This window comes from Aptenodytes forsteri, unplaced genomic scaffold, assembly GCF_000699145.1.
Source record: "Aptenodytes forsteri isolate BGI_AS27 unplaced genomic scaffold, ASM69914v1 Scaffold84, whole genome shotgun sequence".
NCBI lineage: Eukaryota > Metazoa > Chordata > Aves > Sphenisciformes > Spheniscidae > Aptenodytes > Aptenodytes forsteri.
This window is the reverse complement of record NW_008795492.1, coordinates 2,610,242-2,633,651: the sequence shown is the minus strand read 5'-3', so window position 1 is coordinate 2,633,651 and position 23,410 is coordinate 2,610,242. Positions and strand designations below refer to the sequence as shown.

At 36.4% G+C, this 23,410-nt stretch overlaps 1 protein-coding gene across 1 annotated transcript; it reads left to right on the top strand.

The window, feature by feature from the left end:
- Nucleotides 1-1,203: 1,203 nt before the first annotated feature.
- On the top strand, nucleotides 1,204-18,951 carry GSPT1 (G1 to S phase transition 1). The gene is made up of 14 exons (XM_009281638.1): nucleotides 1,204-1,246; nucleotides 1,662-1,703; nucleotides 2,454-2,681; nucleotides 3,721-3,754; nucleotides 5,357-5,434; nucleotides 7,743-7,923; nucleotides 8,296-8,450; nucleotides 9,881-10,021; nucleotides 10,764-10,857; nucleotides 11,202-11,282; nucleotides 13,046-13,219; nucleotides 13,669-13,758; nucleotides 14,109-14,277; nucleotides 15,041-18,951. The coding sequence occupies exons 2-14, from the start codon at nucleotides 1,682-1,684 to the stop codon at nucleotides 15,091-15,093; spliced, it is 1,500 nt and encodes a 499-aa protein (XP_009279913.1). The 5' UTR covers nucleotides 1,204-1,246; nucleotides 1,662-1,681; the 3' UTR covers nucleotides 15,094-18,951.
- The last annotated feature ends 4,459 nt before the right edge of the window (nucleotides 18,952-23,410 follow it).

Here is a 23,410-nt window from a genome sequence, read left to right as displayed (position 1 = left end):
CCTGCAAGCTTTGTCCTCTGGCCCTCTTCCAGCTTTTGCAGCACTGCTCCAGTTTATAGAAGTCTGCAGCAAATACGCAAACAGCGCGAAAGCAGAGAGGCTTAGAATCAGGTCCTTCTCTGTATGTTTTTGTTCTTTTGAGGGGATTTGTTTCATCTTTAGGTTCCATCATGCATATAGAGCAAGTAATGCTATAAGATCTGTGTTTTTATAACGGGGTTGAAGGAGAGCTGGAGTACAGCTAAATAGAGGGTATGAATTTGGTATGTGGCTGAAAAAAATAAGATAATGAACTTGTTATCAAAGAATTATGAAGTTGAATTTATACCACGAGAAAACTAAATAGGTTAAGATTTTAGGGATAATTACAGAAGGCCTCTTGATCATGTAGAATAATGTCCCAAAACATCAAGTGGTATAATTACTAATTGGAACGTATCACTCTTAGTAGGTTTAATAATTAGTTATACCTCAGCATATAGTTTTGTGGCATGGTTTAGTGCATGAGAAGGTTGAATGATGTATCCAAAAACCATACTTGTGGCTTTGATATGCACGTGACTGGTGAAATTGTCCTCCGAGTAATGCGACTATATTATGGTGTTTAAGAGGACTGACAAACTTTGCAGGCATATGAATGAGTTCATCATCTCTTGACCCTAATAGCTACAGAAGATCTTAAGAATTTATTCTTAATAGATGTTTCAATTTTTTACTCAATGCTTATGTGAAATTGAGGTGCGATAGCATTGTAGGTATGCCTATAAGCTGAAGCTCACAGAACCTTTCTGTACAGTTGTGACACCACACACGCATTGTTTCTTTGGGTACAGTGAAACTGGTTTGACATTTTTAAACACCATTTAGATACTAACACTTAAAATAGCCAGCATGCCCAAAAAGGATGGGCAGGTAAAATACTATGTATAGAAAAATTGCGTCCTTTAAAACTTGTTTTAAGGGTATCTTTCCATGGGGGCAGGAATTGAACTGGTTTTAGAATTGGTGTATTATTTTCACAACTTTTAGGCAGTGTTCTTTAGAAGTATTTGTGCTTGGAGGTTAAATTTATTACTGTTTTCAGGGGAGGAGGTATGTTTTCTTAAATACGCTTCTTCCAATAAAGTTGGGAGATGGTCTTTTATGGGAAATTGGTTACATCAGTGTATTTTAAAAGTTAAACTTTTTTTCTCTGCAGGCACATCTGTAGAGACTTCTCCGGAGGAGCAGACAGCCTCTTGTGAAGGTAATTGTTTTTGTGTTCTGACAGTACGCAACGCAGCTCCATTAAATGTGATTTTTTAAAAAAATATTGCAAAGAATCTCCTTTTTAAAAATCTCTATGAACCTTTTCCAATCTTTATTCTCTTTATTCTCATACTACTATTGTAAGGCAGTGTGGTTATCTGTGGTTATTTACAATTTTATAGCCAGTCGAGCAAGGCACATGAAGACCAAGTGGTTTATTGAAGGTCATAAAGCTTGCATGAAGCAGAATTTTTAAAATTGAATTTGTGTATTAAATAGCATGGGCAAGTGCCCAAACATCTGAACTATCCTTTTATTAATTTAGTCACTCTGTTTTTCTTTGTTCTTGATACTATCGTGGTAAATGCGTATCCTTAATGATTCCTTTTTTCTTTTTTTTTTTTCCCCCCTAGGTTCAAATGCTGCTGTTAACATGGAAATTTCAGAATCTGTTGGTAAGATGGGAATTGTTCCATTTCACTATGATAGTACTATAAAATACTACTATAGTGCTTTTGCTGAATCGTTGCAAACAAAATTGAAGAATACCTTATTGAGCCTTTGTATTTTTGGTCCTTACTAATTTTCATTGTGTTTTTATACTTAGATTAGGAAAGAGGTAATTGAACACTAGTATGCATTGACAGGTGCAATTGGATTACTTGCACACTGAAAAAGCATCAGTGTTTTATTAAAAAATAATTTCATATTACAAAATAGTCCCATTAATATGTGTGATATGGTGATTAACAAAAAACGTTAAAGTGATCAGTAATATGAGCAATCAGAACATGGAAATTGTATCTTTCTCTTTGTATGACTTTTGAGAGAACTTAAACCACTATTCCTCTCCTTTTCTCTCTAAACATATGGTAGCAGGTGTCTGTGAATTCAGACCAGCATGATGGTCTGAGTGTATCTTCAGATTTGTTTTTTCCTTGTAAAATTGTTGCCTTGTTAAAACAGAAGCTTCTTAATCCCTGTGAATCATAGTTTTCTGACATCAGCACGCAAGCTAGTTTGAAAGCTCCCAGTAATAATCATTTCAGAAACAAGAAGCAGTTGCTGATTTTTATATAGGAAGACATTAACAGACTGGGTAGTTGAAGTCTTTTGATTGCATCTTTGGGGCAGGGGCTTTTCTCCATAGTCATTGGTTTTAATTTCATTATCTATTTGAATATATCTAACTGGTTAATTTTTAGTGGAAAATGGAGAGACAGAAATGTCCCCGGAAGAGTCATGGGACCACAAAGAAGAAACAAGTGAAGCAGAGCTAGGAGGTGGTCCTGCAGGGGATGCAGGGCCTTCTGAAGAAAGCGCTCAGGAAATGATGGAAGAGGAGGAGGAAATACCAAAACCGAAATCTGTTGTAGCACCGCCAGGTGCTCCTAAAAAAGAGCATGTAAATGTAGTATTCATTGGGCACGTAGGTAAGTTGTAAGTGAATGTGAAGTAGTTGGATCTTTGTGTTGTGTATTATCTAGAACTCGGAGGATTAGAAATTAATCCTGTTCTTTGTAGGGATGTATGTATTCGCCATGTCTTGAGGCTGATAGGAGCATTCATTCTAATGAAGCTGGTCTGGAAAAATTAAAAAAACTTAAAGAAGGTCTTTCAGGGGTAGAGTGCCAAGGATAGAGTGCCTGTGTTCTCTTGGACACAACAGTCTGTGTTCATGATTTCTCAAGTACCTGCTCTATTGAGTGCTTAAGTGACGTGTCTGTGTTAATGGTCCAAAGAACAAAATCGGAAAGCGGAGCTCCTTTTCTGCTTGTTTTAAATATTTTCGGAGGGTTCTTATTAATTTTTATTAAATTCAAAATACTAAAAATTGTAGAGCTATAAACAATAGACGAACATAATTCAGGGTTAAACGAAGCATTTATAGCAAAATGCCCCAATTGAATAGTTTCAACAAGCTTCAGAAAAATCTTAAGTGGTGTCAAAAGTACAGAAGAATTATTGAATCACAAGATTTACAGTAAATTCTGTATTTTCATTTGTATAGTCTCTTATCACCTTAAAAGTACTGTAACTTAGTCCTTGGGTAAATTCAGAATGGAGTCACACAAAGTAAAGAGGCAGTGGGCAGAGGTACATCCCAATATTGAAGAGCAGCCTACAGAAGTTAGGAACAAGGGAGAAAGGAAGCAGGGAATGGGCTTTTGCAAGAACTTCCCACACTCTTAACCCACACTTTTGCTGGATCACTGCTTGTTGGGGGGTGGGGGGGGGGGGGTGTTATGGATAATGCCAAGTTTATATGTATGAAAACAGAATTTTCAAAATCCAGTGTAATTGAATGGACAATGAATTATGGAAACAAGGGAAGCAGAGAGATGCTTCAAAAAACTTAATTACAATTAAAAATATATAACTTTGGAAATAAATTAGATTACCTTGTTCATAAATTTTTTTCTTCTTTTTCAAGGATTTTCTTTTAACTTGTGAATGACTTTTTTTTTTTAGATGCTGGCAAGTCAACTATTGGAGGACAAATAATGTAAGGAAGATCTTAAAATTTTAAAATTTGCTGTTCTTGTGAATTAAAAATACATTAAGTAAAATGAGTAATATTTTCTTTATGGCTTTAATCAGCATAGATTAATATTTTTATAATAAAATGTTGCTTTCCCTGTCAATTTAGTTACTTATTGTCTTTGGAATTTCTTAATTCCAGCAGATCTAATCTTACCGCTATAGGAGTTTCACTTACTTAATGGAAACAACTATGCAAAGGCATACATTATTAAATTAAAAAAAAAAAAGGATTCCTTTCTTAGAACGTGACTCTGTTCTTCTTTGTTATTTTAAAATGCTGTTTGAAACTGCTTTATACCCTTTGTTAAACTTCGTCCTTTTTGTGAAGATTTAAAATGCTGTTTGAAACTGCTTTATACCCTTTGTTAAACTTCGTCCTTTTTGTGAAGATTTAAAAAAAAATTATATCCTTATTGAAGATTTTAAAAAAAATTGAATATCCTTATTCCCTGGTGCTAACATTGTCAGGCATAATTTGATTTCAAAATGTGAAATTATAACAGTTAATCTTTTAAGTCTATTTTAGAAACAGTATCTAGAAACTGCAATATTTTTATGAGACAAAAGTAAATAAACGTAGCTAGATCTTACAGTTTCTAATAAACAAGAAATGGAAACCAGTACATGAAGAAATAAATACTATCCTGCTGATGCGAAGTATTTCTATGATTTTAAAATAATATTCTCAGCAAAAGTGGGAGGTCTTTGTCTTGGCATTTTCATCTTGTTTTGTTTTGACCAAATTGGAATGTTGGCATTGTCATGCTACATTTAACCTTGTAGTTCATACTAGAGCAAATTAGCATTTTATTGTCTGATGTGTCTGAGTATTCTCCTTGTACAAGGAGATGCCTATTCTTAACACTCCTACTGATGTGTTATGTTCCTAAAGCTTTTTGTGGTCTTTCATTTTTGCAGAATATCCCTTTGTTGTAAGAGGCGGGGGGGAATTGGGTGCTTGTACCAACTTTGTCATTAACCCTTTATTTACTGTTATAATCAGTTTTCCTTACAAACTAAGTAGATTACTGTTATTAGAAGATCAGGTAGAAATATCTGAGGGAAAAATATGAAAGTTTTAATATAATAACACTGTACACTACTCACTTCTTTTCATAACTAAAAGATCTCTCTTAAAATATCAGTTTCCTTGTTCTATCTATAAAGAATGAAACCAAAATTATTTTTCTTTACATTTCAGAAATGAGGGGTGTGTGTGAAAAATGTTCCTATCACAATTTTTACTTAATTTGGAAATATTGGACTAGTCTGAGAAACGGACTTAACAGATGTAGTTCCTTTTCAAAACTTGCCTCTGCAGAACATTTTACAATTAGGCTTAAAAAAAGACATTCCTCATACTTCTGCTAAAGTGGTACTGGTGTACTTTTACATATCAGATAATGCGGTGGCTTTTTGTAGAGAAAAAATTCCATTGCTGCTTGCATCAGGCTGTTCCAGTTTTTCAAAATAATCTGTAGGTATTGTATAAGTATTTAACTATTTGGAACTATGTTTCTACTTATGTAAAATTGCACTTTTTTTTTTTTTCTCCCCTTCTTAGGTATTTGACAGGAATGGTTGACAAAAGAACACTTGAAAAATATGAAAGAGAAGCTAAAGAAAAAAACAGAGAAACATGGTATGAACTTACTGGAGATAATGGCATGCTTTTCTCTTTGCACTGTGATGAAAATGGGAAACTGTTTTTTTAGTCTCTGTCCCTGTAGCACTGGCTTCCTGCTGGAATGGGTTTCGAGTGTGGGGGGAGGAATCTCTTTGTTTTCCTCCAGTACTTCTTTAACTAAAACTATACGGAACAGTGCAATTCACATTTGAACAGGTTTTGCTGCTCCGACGCTTTTGTAAACCTAGTTGGTAAAAAGGAATACAAGGCAGGCAGGCACTTTTCTCAGGCAGCTCTTGGGGTCATTCTATCTGTATGTCTTTCACCTGTAAACAGCAGAGAGATTAAAGCTGTCAGTTTGGCGGACATGAGGAGAGAGCGAGTGAATAGTTTTGGCTGTCACCTTATATCTCATTTTTATATGAATAAAAATAGGGTCCGCAGTTCTTAAGTTTCCTCCAGGCAAGATGCTGCTGCTGTCATGTGTGGATTTTTTGCAGGCTTCTTGTTTGTTTTGGGTTTTGTTGTTGTCTTTTGGTTGGTTTTTGGGTTTGTGTATATGTGTGTGTATATACAGCACATATAGCAGCCTGCTTTTTCCTTCAAACAACTCCTGGAAAACTGATTTTTCTTTTGGAAGCTTTCCGGTTTTGGCTGTGGTGGAGGAAAATAGGGGTTCAAAGGTCTCTGGAAAAGAAGCAGCTGAAGACTTCCTTAGGGGTAGAGCAGCAATGGAGCACTCAAGGGGTGGGCATTGACCTGAACTAATTGTATTATGTGTGAGAGAAGAAGATGAAAGGGTGACACACGTCCTTTTTATCAAGCAAGCATCATCCCCCTGTTGGGAGTTGACCATAGTAATAAATATTTCAGGACCTTCCTCAGAAACAGTGGACAGCTTGAAAAACAAATTTCCTCTTCCCCCCTCCTCTTTTAGAGAGTAAATTGCAGGAGGTGCCTCCTTGAATGCTATTTTTATTCTTTAAAATATGTCATGATATAGAACAAAGTATGATGTACCTCTGTGTCATTATCAAAGACCTTGTTAGCTTGCTTCATATGTTGAGTCTTGAAATTTGAGCAGTTTTACTTTGTGATTCAGAAAATTCTATACTATAGTGCAGAGTTGACATTTCAGTCAGAAATGCATCTTTCCCTAAAAAACCCTATGTGCAAAAAGGACTTCCCATCCAGCTACCATGCATAAATTCCTGCTTGACTTCTGTTAGCTGAGTAAAACCTGACCTTTGGCTTGACTGAAATCTTCCAGAAACACAGGCTGTGGTGAAGATTACAACATACAGGAGCATGCATACTGGTACAAACCAAAAGCCATCTAGCATGCTGTCTAGACCTCTATCAGTGGCAAATAGCTACTGCCTGGGGAAGACTGTGATTGTATATCCATAATTCCCAATGTTTACTGCTTTCTCTGACTCAGGAACCTCTTGAGCTGGAAAGGACATCTTTGTGTTTAATAGTCCCTGATGCTCCCTCCCTGATCACTGGTCAGCTGAGCTAGCAGCGTCTCTTCAGACATTATCCAGTTAATACAAAAGACAAGCTAAAGATCTTTACTAGCTGCTGTTAATGGTGAAAAATATTGGTACACTAAGCCAGTTCAATTTAGTTATTACTACTTTTCTTCTCCTTACTGAGAATATTAATTTTTTTCTCCTTTCTAGTCACCAATTTTCACAAAACCTGAAGGAGCTAATCCTCTTTTTTGAAATTTCAGTTCATCTGTCTAACTTAAATCTAACTTGTTTGTCAATGGCCAATGGGATAAAATATAATTAGGAGGAGACAACAGTTGATATGATCAAAGTATCAAAGATAAGGTGAATAAAGGTGGTGTCTATTTCATAGCCAACTTCTGTTTAATATGTGCAAATAAATGAGAACTAATAATAATAGTTCTCATGATGCACATATGTGCAAATCAGAACTAATTTTTTAGTTAATTATGCTGAGAAAGAGGAATCGTTTTGTATTTGGTCCAGAGGTGTTTTTCAAACTGAGGCAAAGCTTAAAAGTATTTGAAGTTAGAGCATACCTGGAGAACTTAGTAATTGAAAATTGTTTTTTAGAATTGCATCCTTCTAGGTGTGTGAGGGAGAGCTAGCACTGGGCACTACAGCTCACTATATATACACAAAACATTCAATAAAAAGTCACTATTGGTCTTGGAAATGCTTAAGTTCAGTAATGCTGAGGCGGTTAGAAGAGCAGAAAAAAAAGACATGATGAACAAATCATCATATATAAATTTAGTAAAAATTAATATAAAAATAGAATATTTGGGTGGTTTGGTTTTTTTTAGGTACCTTTCATGGGCCTTAGACACAAACCAAGAAGAACGAGACAAAGGTAAAACAGTAGAAGTGGGTCGTGCCTATTTTGAAACTGAGAAGAAACACTTCACTATTCTAGATGCTCCTGGACATAAGAGCTTTGTTCCAAATATGATTGGTGGGGCTTCTCAAGCTGATCTTGCTGTGCTGGTAAGGACAAATCAGATTTTTATTTTGGATATACCATGGAATTAAACTTTTGATTTTTATTTTTTTGTTTGCTTGTTTACTCTTTCGGTTACTTACAGTGGGCAAAATTTTCAAATCTTAAGTCTACCAAGTTGAGTGGTTTTTGGAGTAACTTAACAGCTTCATAAAATTGTCCACAGGTGTCATGTGATTTTTATATATGTCAGTGCAGAAACTAATGGGTAATATTGAGGATATACCAGTGCATTTTGAAAGCTTTTACCAGTTTTGACTACCCAAAGTTATTTCTTGAATTAACGCAGTATTACCCGTTGTCGATTGTTCTGTTGAGAGAACTGTAGAACTTTTATTAAAATGTGTATTTTTAATTAGGTTATTTCTGCAAGAAAAGGAGAGTTTGAAACTGGATTTGAGAAAGGTGGACAAACAAGAGAACATGCCATGTTAGCAAAAACAGCGGGTGTAAAACATTTAATAGTTCTTATTAATAAAATGGATGATCCAACTGTAAACTGGAGTAATGAAAGGTGAGTTCAATATTAAAAAAAAAAAATCTTCATGAAAAGATACTGAAATAAAATTATTCCTTAGTAATTTTTTGCATCTCATTTTTGCTGAAAGAATGGTAGACTGGTGGACTAAAGACAGAGGTTGTCAAAATTGCAGGAAAAACAGAAGCATAGTGCCTAGGACCGTGCCTCTCAACTAAGCTTGAAGTTCTACACTACTTTAAAACATTCGCTTTCAACTGTTTGGATCTGTGCAGCCATATCTAACAAATCCATGCATTCTAACATAGTGTAATTGTTTACTTGGAAACTTTATACTGAACCTAAAAGGAAGCAACTCTGTTTTCAGTAGTTTAGTTTGCCAGATTCTTGATTGCTTGGCCACGTTTCTGCTAAACTCCTAGCTTAGATTTGGTGAGAACAGTGTTATGCTGTTCACCTTATGTGTCCACCCCGTATTATCTGGATTTGTTCTTTTATGATAAGCTGAATTGAACAAGCAAATAATATATTAAAGTGGTTCGTGATTACAGTCTGAGAGGGGGGAGGGAATCTTGCGATGATACAGGCTACGTAAAAAATAACTAGAAAATCAATATGTAATATTTAAATAACTAGTAAAAAGGACTAAGTTATTCTTTTCTGCCTTAACACTCAAATGTTACTAAAGGGGTTTAATTTTTCTAAGTGTCAAAACTTAGGTCTTTTTATGGCTTCTGTTACATCACCCCTTCAAGCTGGATGCTAAAAAGTGTAACTTAGTCCTTCCCTAGAGATACTTGTGTAATGACGGGATACGGCTTTCTTCTACAGTGTGATAAGAAGAGTTGTCAGAGAACTTGCTGTGCTGTCAAGAATGGTGAAAGTTTTTGTGGAAAGCTATGAGGGACTATGCAACCTTACAACATCAGCCTAGTTTACTAAGAGAATAAGGCATGCCCAATTGTGCTGTCTTGGTCCTGCCCCAACCTTCTGACGTTATTGAATTCAGCTGAGGGGAAGAAGTGTAATAGAAATGAATAACATTGTCTTAGGAAATTATGTAGGAGATTGGAGGAGACCGAGCCACCACTAAAGTGAAAGCCTGCAGCATGACCTCAGTAGCTGTCTGCTTGGTCTGTCCTGCTATCTTGGCCTGGATCTCTTGCTTAAAAGCCGATACAGCATATGCTGCTGCTTACCTGGCCCAGTAATTGAGGTATATGGAGAAAAATAATGATGCTTTATGGAGCAGAGGAATGAGGGGGAATAGACGATACCAAGTTGTGCTGGAAGATTGTGGAGAAGATGCAAATAGGTCACTAAGCTTTATTAGGTTTGCTTGCTGCTCACAGAATACCTTAACTGATGAAAATTAAATGTCTCTGGTTTTTTGGTTTTTTTTAAGCACAGTATTATGTCATGCTGGAATAATTGAAATTTACTTGATCTGCTTTTCATTTTAATAGATATGAGGAATGTAAAGAGAAACTGGTGCCATTTTTGAAGAAAGTTGGCTTCAATCCCAAAAAGGATATTCATTTCATGCCCTGCTCAGGACTGACTGGAGCAAACCTTAAAGAACAGTCAGAATTCTGTCCTTGGTATATGTATGTATCTTGAATTGAACAACTTGGATATTTGCTATATTTCAATAAAAGTAAATGCTAGAGTGAAGAAGTATAGCATGGTATGTTGTAGCTGTGTTCTGAAGTGCTTGGGGAAATACAATCAGGGCATCAAGAACACAGCCATGCAATGAGCCAAATAAAAGCATTTTCTAACTGCAGAAGATTAAAGTTAGCAAACTGTAATAGTATTAGCAGTATTCTTTGCCTTTGTGAGTTTGTGCTATACTAGCCCTTGAATTTTCCAGTGATGCTGCAGTTGACATGTTGCTAGAATGAGTAATTGTTTGATGTGAACAGTTTGCTTGAAGCTGTGTTATAATTAGTGACAAGCCATGTCTCTCACTGGATGTCATGTTTTCCAATATTGTTCATGGCAGTTAAAAAGTATTCATGAAAATAGTGTTTGGACCTAGCTTATGGTTTTTTGTATTTCCAAAGCATATTGCACATCTAGCAAGATTCCCAAAGGAATAACTTGTGTAAAATATGCCTGTAACGTAACTTAAAAACTGCATGCATTTCCTGGGTATTAACTTGTTAGCTAGGGTAAAGTGGACACTAATGATGGGATGTTATGATAGATTTAATTCTTAGAGGTCACTGTTCTTAATGATGACAGAACAAAAATCATTCCTTTTGTTGGACTGCATTTATCCATTCTGAGTAATTTTTAAATAGAAAGGTGCTCACGAAATTGAACAAATGCCTTCTGCTCTTCTAGTGGATTACCATTTATTCCATACCTGGATAATTTGCCAAACTTCAACCGTTCAGTTGATGGACCAATCAGGCTGCCAATTGTGGATAAATATAAGGTACAAATTAAAATAACAGGATTGAAAGTATAAATGGACTGTTTTCAGAAAGCAGTAAATGGACTATTTACTGTATTTTTAGAGGGTATCTTTTTTTTTCTTTGATATGTCTACATTTCCAACTGTAGAATAGGGGTGGCGAGGGGAAGTAAATAATTTTGGCATTATATAAGACTCTTAAAATCTGTAAAATCTTTCATGAGAACAGTTTCCAAAACATTAAGTATAGCAGTGCTACATATCCTCATAGGGTTAAGAAATCATACTTAGAGTTAAATCATAAATAGAGCAGACTCTTTAGAAAAATGTTTTCAATTTTTATGTAATAATTTCTTTCTGTTAAGGATATGGGCACTGTGGTCCTTGGGAAGCTGGAGTCGGGCTCTATTTGCAAAGGACAACAGCTTGTGATGATGCCAAACAAGGTATGGTAAGGTTTAGATATTAAAAAATGTTACTACCCTAAAGAAGAGCTTGATTCTTAAAGATATTCATTACTTTAAATCAGAAAGTTTTCTGTTGCTCAGATGAACACAACACAGCTTTCATGTTTTACATGGGTGATGTTTCGGGAGGGGGGAGGGTTGTATAGCTTACTTCCTTAGCATTCAGAACTCATGTTGTCTCTCCTTAGTAAGCTCAATTGCTGGGCTACAAATAAATACAGTCCAAATAAACTGTGATGTACTTTGCATTTGTACAGTTGGCCCACAAAACTTTTTTCCTGCTGTGGGTTAATATTGCTCAAAACTTTCCTTCTTTTTTCCCTTTTGTTTTGTTCTTTTTTTTTTTCTTTTCCCTTCCCCAAAGGGCAATAGGAAAAAATTTAAAGGATGCAAACAGTACACAGTGTGTTCCGATGAAAGACCTAAAGTTTGCTTTAGTTAAGAATAGGTTGTTTGTGCAGGTAGGTAGCTGTTCCATAATATAAGATCACTATTTGGAAACATTGTGCTGCCCTGAAGAATGTGAAAATATAAAAATGAAGGATGTGAAAACATAGTTGGGGAGAGGCAGTGGATGAGAACAGTGTACTCAACTAATGGTGGTGGTTGTTTCCATTGGTTTCTTACAAAAAGGGTTTGGAAATATTGTTCTTATCTGTTCATGTCATCTTGATTTAAGCTGACACACTTTTCCCAATGCTGTAGGTAGAGATAGTTTCCTAGAAAATGTATCAATACTCAAATGTACAATAAATATACAGCTTACTGAAAGTTGGTATTTTCTAATCAAAATATGTTAATTAGATTGTCTTCCATGTCACCTTTCTCAAGAGCTGCTGAAAGTTGAAACTAAACTTAGACAGTTTGAGATTATGCTTTTCAATTTTTAAGATAATTTAACAGACTGGCTTTTTATAAAACTGCTTGACACGCATCTGACACCCATGTTATTTTGGGGTTGATTAGGAGAAATTAATAAAGTGTAAATGGCTTTAACTAAACCATTATAGAATTTGTCTTCAGTAAATACCCAGTGCTTTTGGTGACACACTTTTTTTATGACTTTGGCAGCTAACGAGGATTGAACTAAAACTTCAGGAAGTCAGAACAATAGACCTCTTTCTGAAACTACTCCTTTTTTAACTTCTCTGCCTTTCCAATATTTATTTTCTGTTGGTCTCTAGCACTGTGTAAAGGTACAAAAATCAGAAGAGAGGGTACAACACATAGGAACATTAGGAAATACATTTTGGTGTTTGCTTGGAGAGCGTTATTAATACACATTTGGTATTTTTATCATCTTCTCCAGGAAATCTTGTAGAATGTTGGGATTCTAGGATTTCCTGGATTGCATTAATATTCAGACTTACATTTTGAATGTAACGAGTCTATACAACAATGTGGCTTTTGCATTCTTCTTAGATAATATGAATTCATTGTATCTCTCATCTCTTTTAAGTCTTAAACTCATTTCACTTTGAGAAATAGTGGATATTTTTTGAAATTTGCTTTCCATTGAATATATACTATAGAATTCTATTAAAATATATTTGATTAAATATGCTATTTTAAATTTTAGTAACTCATCATTCAAATATTTTAAATGTTCTGAAGCTTGCAGAACCGAATATAATTAATGTAAACTGTAATGGAATTATTTATTGGAATCCTGTTGTATTAAAATGATTTTGTACCAGACTAAAATATTCACAATAGAAAACTGCATTTTTGCTTTCTTTAAGCACAATGTGGAAGTTCTTGGAATCCTTTCTGATGATGTAGAAACCGATTCAGTAGCCCCAGGTGAAAATCTGAAGATCAGACTGAAGGGAATTGAAGAGGAAGAGATCCTTCCAGGATTTATTCTCTGTGATCCCAACAATCTCTGTCATTCTGGACGCACGTTTGATGCCCAGGTAGAATAACTAGCATTTAATTGCTGTATAGATGGGTAAAAAGCATTAAAATACTTTGCTTGTGTTTCACCCAATCTAAACTTCAGTAGTTTGAAGTTTCAGTTCAGCTTTCTTATTCATGATCATATCTCTAAACTGACAATAACATACATACCTAACACTGACATCATTAATTTGAGTTTTTAAAATATTGTTTGTTTTGAATATAACTTCTTAATGAAGTTTTAGATACCTATAATCATGAAAGCAAGATCTTGTCAGGCCTATTTTTCAATCTTACACTTTCATATTATAAACAACTTAGTCGCTTATAAATTGTTTCTTTCACAAAAATTTGTTGTGTGTGTATTGTTCAACTATACATTTTAATATAGTTCTGTATTTGGTTATTCTCTGCTCTTTTATAATTGAAATGAGGAAAAATGCACTTATTTTTAATTGTTTTACAGATAGTGATAATTGAGCACAAATCCATTATCTGCCCAGGTTATAATGCTGTGCTGCACATTCACACCTGTATTGAAGAAGTTGAGATAACAGTAAGTGTCCTTTTAAGTTGTGATGTGAATATAGACAATCCACTTGTTGGGGTGAGGAGTTCTGTAATGACATACATCTGTAGAGCAACAAATGCAACAATGCTCCAGCCTTGAATGGAATCTTTGGTCAGTACTGTAATACAGCCAAAAATGGCTGTAACTGTTAGCATAAGCCTTCTGAAAAGTGTGGTAAGTCATGATTGACTCTCTTATGCAGTAAATCTTAGAAGTTGGGGTTTTTTTTATTTATTTCTAAGTATTTTCTTTCTTAGACCACTTCAGTTTTGTTCGTAAAGAAAAAATAATCCTTATTTTAGTACTCACAGCTATTAATTTTTTTTCTTATACAGGCCTTAATCTGCTTGGTAGACAAAAAAACAGGAGAAAAAAGTAAGACACGGCCCCGTTTTGTGAAACAAGATCAAGTATGCATTGCCCGTTTAAGGACAGCAGGAACTATCTGTCTTGAGACATTCAAAGATTTCCCTCAGATGGGTCGCTTTACCTTAAGAGATGAGGGTAAGACTGCTTGATCAACAGTTAATAACTGCTGCCAAAATACGGTTATTTGAAATAGGAGATCATGCATGGCAATGAGGTATTAAAATGCTGATATCTAGTGGAAATCACTATCTGGGTTAACAATGGAAACGTAAATCTAAGCAAATTGTTGTCATTGTGCAGAGTTCTTGCTAGTAACAAGTGTGTGTTATTTTAGAGGAATAATGTACAGAAATGTGCACTGTGAAACAAAAGGTTGAATTTGAAAAATTACCAGCCCTGTTTTCTTAATGCATCCTGGAATGTCCACCTACAATATGAATACCATAGTTTCTCTATTTAAAGTTAGAAAAGATAAGGGGAGTTGTATGTTGGCCTTTAACTCATGCTCACCCTGGTAAAAATCATAGATTTGTGGGACGTATTTAAAATAAATTATCTTTAAAAGCAGTAAAAAGATCTAGTAGAATGATTCTGCCTTGCCTTCTCCTTAGATGAATACAGAGCAGGCTTTCCACAATCCACATTGTATTCTTTACTGTGAGAATAGCAGTTTTATTATTTTTAAGATTTTATTGTGCTTTTAAAATAAAAATACACTGGTGCTTTCATTCTACAATACATCAATTTATTCTCTGTATTATTTCTAATACTCTGGAGAGCCTGTATTTTGGGGGAAAGTTTTTTCATGTTCTTAGAGACTTACACATTCTTTTCACAATATATGTAACTCATTCTTTTCACAATATATGTAACTCTACTGTTTGTCTCCTTGGTTTAGGTAAGACCATTGCAATTGGAAAAGTTCTGAAACTGGTTCCAGAGAAGGACTAAGCATTTTTCTCAATGACCCCCGCACAATACTGTGAGGAAAATCGACTCTGCAAAAGCCTCTACTTCACACCGCCTTCTTATTTTCTGCCCATTGATAAACTTCTCCCCATATTTTGCAAAGACAAATTTCACAGCAAAGGTCCACATTATGTCAGCTTTCTCATATTGAGAGCTCTGCTATGCCACTGTTGAATTTTCCCAAAAAGAAATTTTTTTTTCCTCCCAAATTCTGCTTCCTTGGAAAGATTCGGCAATAGCTTTGTAAGTGATGTGGACATAATTGCCTATAATTATGAAAATCTAAAGGATTTTTAATGTTTAATTTCCCCCAGCATATATATTAAGACCTCTTTTTTCCAGGCAGATCATTCAGAGTGTGCGAGTGTGTGTGCACATGTTACAAAGATGACTACCATGTTAATAAACTATTCAATTTGAAATCTTTTTCGGTATTTGAATTGCTTTTGAATAATGTTTTTTATCCGGATGTAACGCAGTTGCATTAGCTTTTTAACTTTCCAGTAACCTAGATATTTGGTTACCTGGACTTTTCTAAACTCAGCCTCCCCACACACACAGTTTTAAATGAGGCAATTGGGCACTCAATCAAGTTTGTATTCAAATAATTAGGTTTGCCCCTTCCCTTTGTTGAATGCATTCTTAAAATTAAAAAACATTCATGCAGATGTGGCACCTTCATTAGCTTTACATTTGTTAATATCTTCAGCAAATTTAGGTTGACTTAACATCATTACTAGACACAGTAAGTCAATTTTGAAGGCTAGAACTACATATTGTGTCTTTATAAAAATTCAGCATTATTAAACTCTTAACTGCAGAAAATGCTAACAACCAGTAAATCAGTGAAACTTGCAAAAATAAGAGAATTTGTGGCAATAGTGCCTATTAGTATTTATAAGAGCTGCATTTTGTGGAAGAACTGGGCCAATTAAAAAGTGCCGGTTATGTAAGTTACTCAGTTCACCCTGTCTTTAATTTAGAGGACTGGATAATCCTTGCTGTTTTAAAGATCAGTCTGAACTGAGAGGGAGAGAGACTATTTAAATCCGTAAGAGTTTGCACATACTGAAATATGGGAGGGTCAGAATCAAGCACAGTCTGTAAATTTTTGCATATCAAAAAGCAATGTAAGCTTATGAGGACCAGTGAAGTTTTTCTTGAGACATTAAAGCAAAACTGGTTCAAAATAAAGCTTACTCAGTACAACTTGAAGGAGCTGTATAATAAAACCCTATTTAGCTGCACTTTGAAAGTGGACTGTCTACAATTGCTATCCTGATTCTAACAATTAGGATGAAGGCTAACGGAGTTTTTTTCGTTTCCCAGAGTATTAGTAATAAGTATTAAAAGGTATCTTCAGAGCTTCTTCAGAATGTCTTAAACTAAACATTTTCAGTTGTACAGTTGTGGCGAGCCCATCTCCTCCCCCAAAAGTTTACAGTCTAGTGACTGTATCTGAATTCACAGACAACTCAAAACTGAAACAGATTGACCTTTTTTGGTTTCTTTTGTTTTGTTTTGTTTGTTTCTTTGTAACTGTGGAACTCCCATTCATTTCACTTACAGCTACATTGTATGGACAGAAGAAGTTATTGTCCTTCAGTTTCATATGACTACACTTGTAGCTACCGTAATGCATGGAATTTAAATAAATTTTATTATGTCTGCAAATCTCTGGGCTTCTATTTTTTTGGTAAATCAGAGTTCAAAAGTAACTTTTTTTTTTCCTACGAAGTGAACAAAACCCACAGTTCCTTGGATCTTAAACTAATGAAGAAATTAAAAGCCAAGGAAACTTACTGTCTTGTTCATATTCTGGATTGACTTAAGATTTCCACATATCTGACTGCTTTCTTGAAGTAAGCTCGTGGATTTGAAATTTGCAAAGACCATTACTGGAAAATACTTACAGTTAGATTCCTAAATTGTTAGAACTTTTAAAGCTTTTTTTTAAAGCATTGAAATGCATCTCAAGACTACATGATGCTCCAGTAGAATTTTTCCAATTTTAGGCAAACTTATTGAGAGATTCTAAAACCTCATTATTTTGAGGCTGGACTGAGTATCTATTACTAAACTGAAAAATCATCTGGTGGGTTGAAATACCAGCAGATAGAAAGTCTGAGCTTTCCCATTACTCATCCCATCTAGTGCATTTCATTACCATTTCCACAAATCCAATTAATGTCACCTTGTCTGTAAAGGGAGGCTAAATTATTTCAACTTCACTAACAGAACCTACGTTATACAATTAAAGATATTGCTAACCTATAGGATTTTTTTATTTGGGCATAAAATATTTGCATTCTATAACAGACATACTGGTATGAATATGTAAGGCATAAATCTACACAAATCAGCTGCATTTTGGGTAGAAGAGCTGAAAGTACGTTATATTTGAATAGTCCTCAGGTTACATCTCATCTTTTTCATTTCATCTCCATTCTACATTTTATAGTCCCATTTTTACTACTATTGAGTACAGCTAAATCTAGATGAGAAAGGAGAAAATAAGGTAATGTGGCTTTGAAATAAATACTATTTGCTGATTCACTGATGTAATAAACTTTTTTAAATGACCATTTTGAATACTTCCTTTTGTGAAAATGTGGTATGCTGCTTTGAAGGTGAAAAAAATAAAGGAGTTGTGCAACCACAACAGTTGAAAGGAAGGAAAAAAAAAGGGGGGGGGGGATAGAAATTGGATTGAAGCTACAGGAACCCTAGGAGCACTGCCAGTGTAACTGTGCTAGCATATGATACTGGCAGAGTATTCCTGGGTCCTGGCATGGATGTAACTCATACCAGCAAAACTGTGAGCGTGTTTTTGCAGAAAGGAGGGATTTGGGGGTTCCCCCCCCCCCCCAGTATAATGGCATTTACAACAGTCTGTATGTGCAGTGTGGTACTGATGAGGATCACACCTCTTCTCTCTGATTGTTGGCCAAAGTTTGTAGTGTAGATATGGCTTAAGTGTATAGCCATGATGTAACTTATAAAAACATAAATTATAATTCTATAAATTAAGACCTTGTACGTCCTTGAACTGAAAGCCTTGGTATATGTAACAATAATTAAATGTTTAAAAAAAAAAACGAATGTGCAGCAGTACTAATTATTTTGCAGCAGGAAAACAATTACTTGTTTCTGCAAGTTGCAAGAAGTAAAGCACACTAAATGGAGGAATGGGTACACCAATCAGTTGACTAACATTGCCATCAACTACCTACTTGAAACCATGCCAGCTACCTTGGTCATCTTTGCAGATAATCGGGAACTGATACACAAACATGATGGCACTGGTTTCCTGAGACACTTATTCTGGTAGTAAATTGTTTTCTTGAACAACAAGCTATTGATGATGGTGTAATAGTGTTTTAAGAAAAATGGCTGCTTTAAGGAGGTTTATCCACGGGGATATTTGCTGGTCATGAGTTTTATGCCCCTCTGCAGATTTTTTTTCAGTGGCATAAGAAGTCCAGTGAAAATTGCTCAATGAAGAACCTCTGTTTCAGACTACTTATGGCACCAGTCCATATATTAAAAACTATGTTAATTATGAGAAATGTGTTTTTATAAGTGTTTATTACTGAATATTACCTAAGAAAAAAAGATTGTTTCAATGTCCCAAGTATTTGATTCTGTATTACTCTGGCTTTTTGGTTCTTAATGCAGACTGTTTAAATGATGATGTTAAAGCAGATGAAATGTACTCCAGACAAGACTGTTTTCTTCCTGAATTGATACTTAAAGGCTCTTACTTATTCTGCTGTTTTTGTATACGCTATAGAGGATTTGGTAAAGAAAAATATACCAACAAAACTGGAGTTGCTACTGAAGATTTTATACTGTGAACCTGTTTCTTTCCTTGTGTTTATTTTAACGCACTATAAACCTGACAACATATTTCTTTTCCTCTGAAGAAATGCTAGAAAGGAGTCTAGTCTTAATATAAAATGGAAATTTATGCTAACAAACCCAAAATCTGTTGAGTGTGTATATATAACTTTTAATAATACATACCCTTTCATTGGCTTGCCTTCCCAAAAAGTCTCAACTTCCAATGTAAAATTGGATTTTTCTACATCTCCCCTCAGTTACATACACCTAAAAAAGTCCACACATTTCTGAGTAAGATTTATAGGAGATATGACAGACTAACTGTTGGATGAAAAAAGGTACTTCAGGCTGTGTTCCTGTCATCTGTTGAGCCTATAGAACTGCTGATAGGCAAAGGATTATAACAAGAAAACTTTGCAGCTTGTGTCACAAAGACAGGTGCCTCTGTTCTTCTGAGAAAGTGGTCTTTGAATAAGTGAATAACTTGCACTGTAAGCATCCATCTGTCTGACAGTTAATTAGATTATAGCTAGAGGCTTACACTAGGATTGCAAAGGAACACAATCTAAAGAAAACTAGCGCTTGAACTCCAGATTTAGCAGGGAGATTCCCTTCTGAGGTCTCTTTTGTAAGGGACTTCTTACTCCTGGTTTAATTTCTGCATACTCTTTGTGCTAGTTTTGTTGCAAGAAGTACAAATATAGAGACCTGGGATTTTGACATATGCCATCAAATAATCTGGAGGAACACAAACCTGGTACTGGAACTTTTGGGATGCACACTAAAGGAATAATCTTAAACCTCAAAGACCTGTTTACAGCAGAAACAATTGCTATGTGTACATCCCTTTTGCTAGGAGAAAGTATAAAATTAGGGATATATATATAGAAATATTCTCTTAAATAAGTAATGAGGTAGAATGGCTTGCAATTATGTCATTTTAAATCTTAGCATTTAAATAGGTGTGACAAATGGCTTAAGGAAACATACATGCTTTCATAATCAAAGTTAAATTGAGGGCTACAGCAGAATATGTTTAGTGTATAGCAATAACACTGATGAAAGTAACAAATCTAATTTCCCTTGTAATTAATTTGTGAACTTGCTAAATTAAAAGCACACTCTTTATAGTTTATATTCATTGCATGCTGTATTAAGCAGAAATATTTCTTATCCAGAGATGAACTTATTTTTCCAAGACAGCTCTATTAGCTATGTCAAACACCTTTCAAGAGAAAATGTATTGTCAAAGTCAAACACCTTTCAAGAGAAAATGATCATACTAAGTCGGCACACCTAGTAAAATTTAGTCTTGTCAGATTTAAAATGTTGCAGAAAAATGTACTTGGATGAGACCAATATATGAAAAAATTTGAATTTGAGTCACTAAAAATAGTCCCTTTAGTTTTATCCTATTAATGCTATGCTGACCCAGTACAGTCAGGCTTCAAACATACTGTTCAATCATACCTTACAAGACTAGCCTGGCTTATTTTCAGAGAGATGTCCCAGTCATCTGACTTTTTCTGTTTTGTTTTAACAGTCACAGTAATATGTTGATGTTTTACTAAAACATGGCTGCTCTAAAATATGCAATGCCTATGCAGAGATAGGAGCACGGCTAATACAATTATCAGATTATAAAACACCACCGCTAGTATCATATGCATAAGTTCTTCTGGTGCTAAAAAGATTTTAATGAGTCTGCCCTATCTGGCTACTCAACATGTTCCTAGCCTTTCAGTAATTAATCAATACTTCATATGACTACATGGCAACAAAGGATAGCTTTTCTTTTTCTTAGACAGTTTCATATTTTTTGTTCATTTGTACAAATCACAAAACAGAAAATTAAAACTTCCATTTTCCAGGGGTTTTTTTCACTCTAAGTCTGGGGAAGTCTTGAAGCCATCAACTATTCCACTGTTGTTCCACGAACATTACCAGCAGAATGAAAACATAAATCATTACATAAAGCAGCTTGTCAAGAGACTAGGGTATTTTAATCCCTTTCTCTTTGTACTGGCACACTGACAGAGTGACAAATTTTTTTTGAAGACGTCTGATGAGAAGGAATAAAGCCATAACTAGAAAGGCAAAGAAGAGGAAAAAATCTAGAGGAGAAGAGTGAATGACTAAGACCCCCAATTTCATGTGTATTTAACCCCTGGTTATGCATAGCTGCGTTATCCAGGTGGCAGCTTATCTGTGTGATGAATGCAGACAGCCCAAAGCTGCCAGGGCGCACACAGCGCTGTGAGAATGAGGCCAAAATAGTTCCAGGCTAGATTTGATCTCAAAACAATGTTCTTATCCAGTGTGGAACTGGATGGAATAAGCATCCCACAATTAAGCTACTTCCACATAGTCAGTCAATGCATTTCTAAACTGAAATGGAGATGCAGCAGTTCCGCCTTTACTATTCACACATAAGGAAGAAATGGTTTGGCATGTGATAATCAGTGATAGCCTCAAATGTAGTGACCCTGAAATAGTGGAGTTCAAGATGCTGAGAGGTGTGTGAGGAAGATGAGTAGCAGAGTACAGCCCCTGGACTTCAGGGGAAAGACTTTGGTTTATTCAGAGAACCAGTAGGCGGGATCCCATGGGAGGCAGCTCTGAAGGACAAAGGAGCTCAGGAAAGTGGCAGCAGGGGAGATGCAGCAGTTCCGCCTTTACTATTCACACATAAGGAAGAAATGGTTTGGCATGTGATAATCAGTGATAGCCTCAAATGTAGTGACCCTGAAATAGTGGAGTTCAAGATGCTGAGAGGTGTGTGAGGAAGATGAGTAGCAGAGTACAGCCCCTGGACTTCAGGGGAAAGACTTTGGTTTATTCAGAGAACCAGTAGGCGGGATCCCATGGGAGGCAGCTCTGAAGGGCAAAGGAGCTCAGGAAAGCTGGCAGCAGGTCTTTAAGGACAACATCCTCCAATCATAAAAACAGTCCCTCCTGGTACTCAGGAAAACAAGTAGATCTATCAGGAGACTGGCTTGGCTAACAGTGAACTTATGATAGCACTCCAGTGCAAAAAGACAGTAATACAGCAGGTAAAATCAGTGACAGGCTGCCTGCAAAGAAGGAATCTAGAAACATTGCTCAGGCATGTAGGAATTGTCTTAGGAGAGTAAAAGCTCACCTACAGTTGAAATGGGCCAGGATGTCAAGGGCAACAAGAAGAGATTCTACTGATACAGTAGTAGCAAACGGCCAAACAAGGACACATGGGGTGGTTGCTGAGTGGGGCAAGTGATTTTGGGTCCAGCTGGGCTGCATTCAAGGGTGCTGAGAGCTGGCTGAAGTCAGAGCAAGACTGTCATCTTTGAAATGAAATTGAGGGAGGGTCCCAATAACTGGAGAAAAGCAAATGTTCCCCCACCTTCAGAAAACACCAAGAGGAGAATCTGGGAGCCACAAACCAGTCATGCTCACTTGGTCCCTGGGAAAACCATGGAACAAGTCCTGTTGGAATACATTTTTGGGCACATGAAAGACGTGCCTGGGAACAATCAGCCCGGATTGACCAACTGCAAATCATCCTGACCAACCTGATTGCTTTTTCTGACAAAATGACTAGATTTGCAGATGAGGGGAAAGGAGTAGATGGCATTCACAACTTTAGCACAGCTTTCAACAGCCTCCCACAATCTTCTTGTATCCTCAACATTATGGTCTGGGTGGGTGGCCAACTGGATGGCTGACAACTGGTTGGACAATGGGGCTCTGAGGGTAGAGACAATTGCTTGTACTCTACCTGAAGGCCAATAGCAAATGGAGGACTGCTGGGATTTATCCTGGGACATGTTCTATTTAACATCTTGATGTGACCATGCTTCAGGTCACTGATAAAAGTCTGCAGATGACATATAACTTGGGGACCAATCAATACCCTTGAGGGCACGGCTCATGTACAGAGGGACCTAGACAGGCTGGAGGGATTAGGCAACATGAACCTTTTGATATTCAACAAAAGCAAATGCAAATCTCCATTTGGGAAGGAGTAGCCCCTTGTGACACACTGGGGTATGACTGGCTGGGGAGTAGCTCTGCTGGAAAGGACCTGGGGGACAGCACGCTAAACAGGAGCCACCTAAACACATTCTCCGGAGGCAGAGGTGGCCAGCAGCATCGCGGGCTGGACCAATACAGCATCACCAGTAGATCAAGGCGAGTACAACAAAAACTTTTTTTCACCGCGAGGACCCTCAAGCATACGAACAGGTTGCCCAGACAGGGAGTGCAGTTTCCCTCCCCGGAGGCTGTGAAGCCCCGACCGGATGCAGCCCTGAGAAACCCGGTCTGTCCTCCAGCCGGCCCTGCTGCCGGAGCAGGCCGGACTAGAAGGCCTCCGGAGCTCTCTCCCAAGCTAAATCAGCCCGTGAACCTGTAACTCGCCGCGAGGGCTGCGCGACCCTCTGGGGCAAAGCTGTCCCCCGAGGCAACGACGGACCCG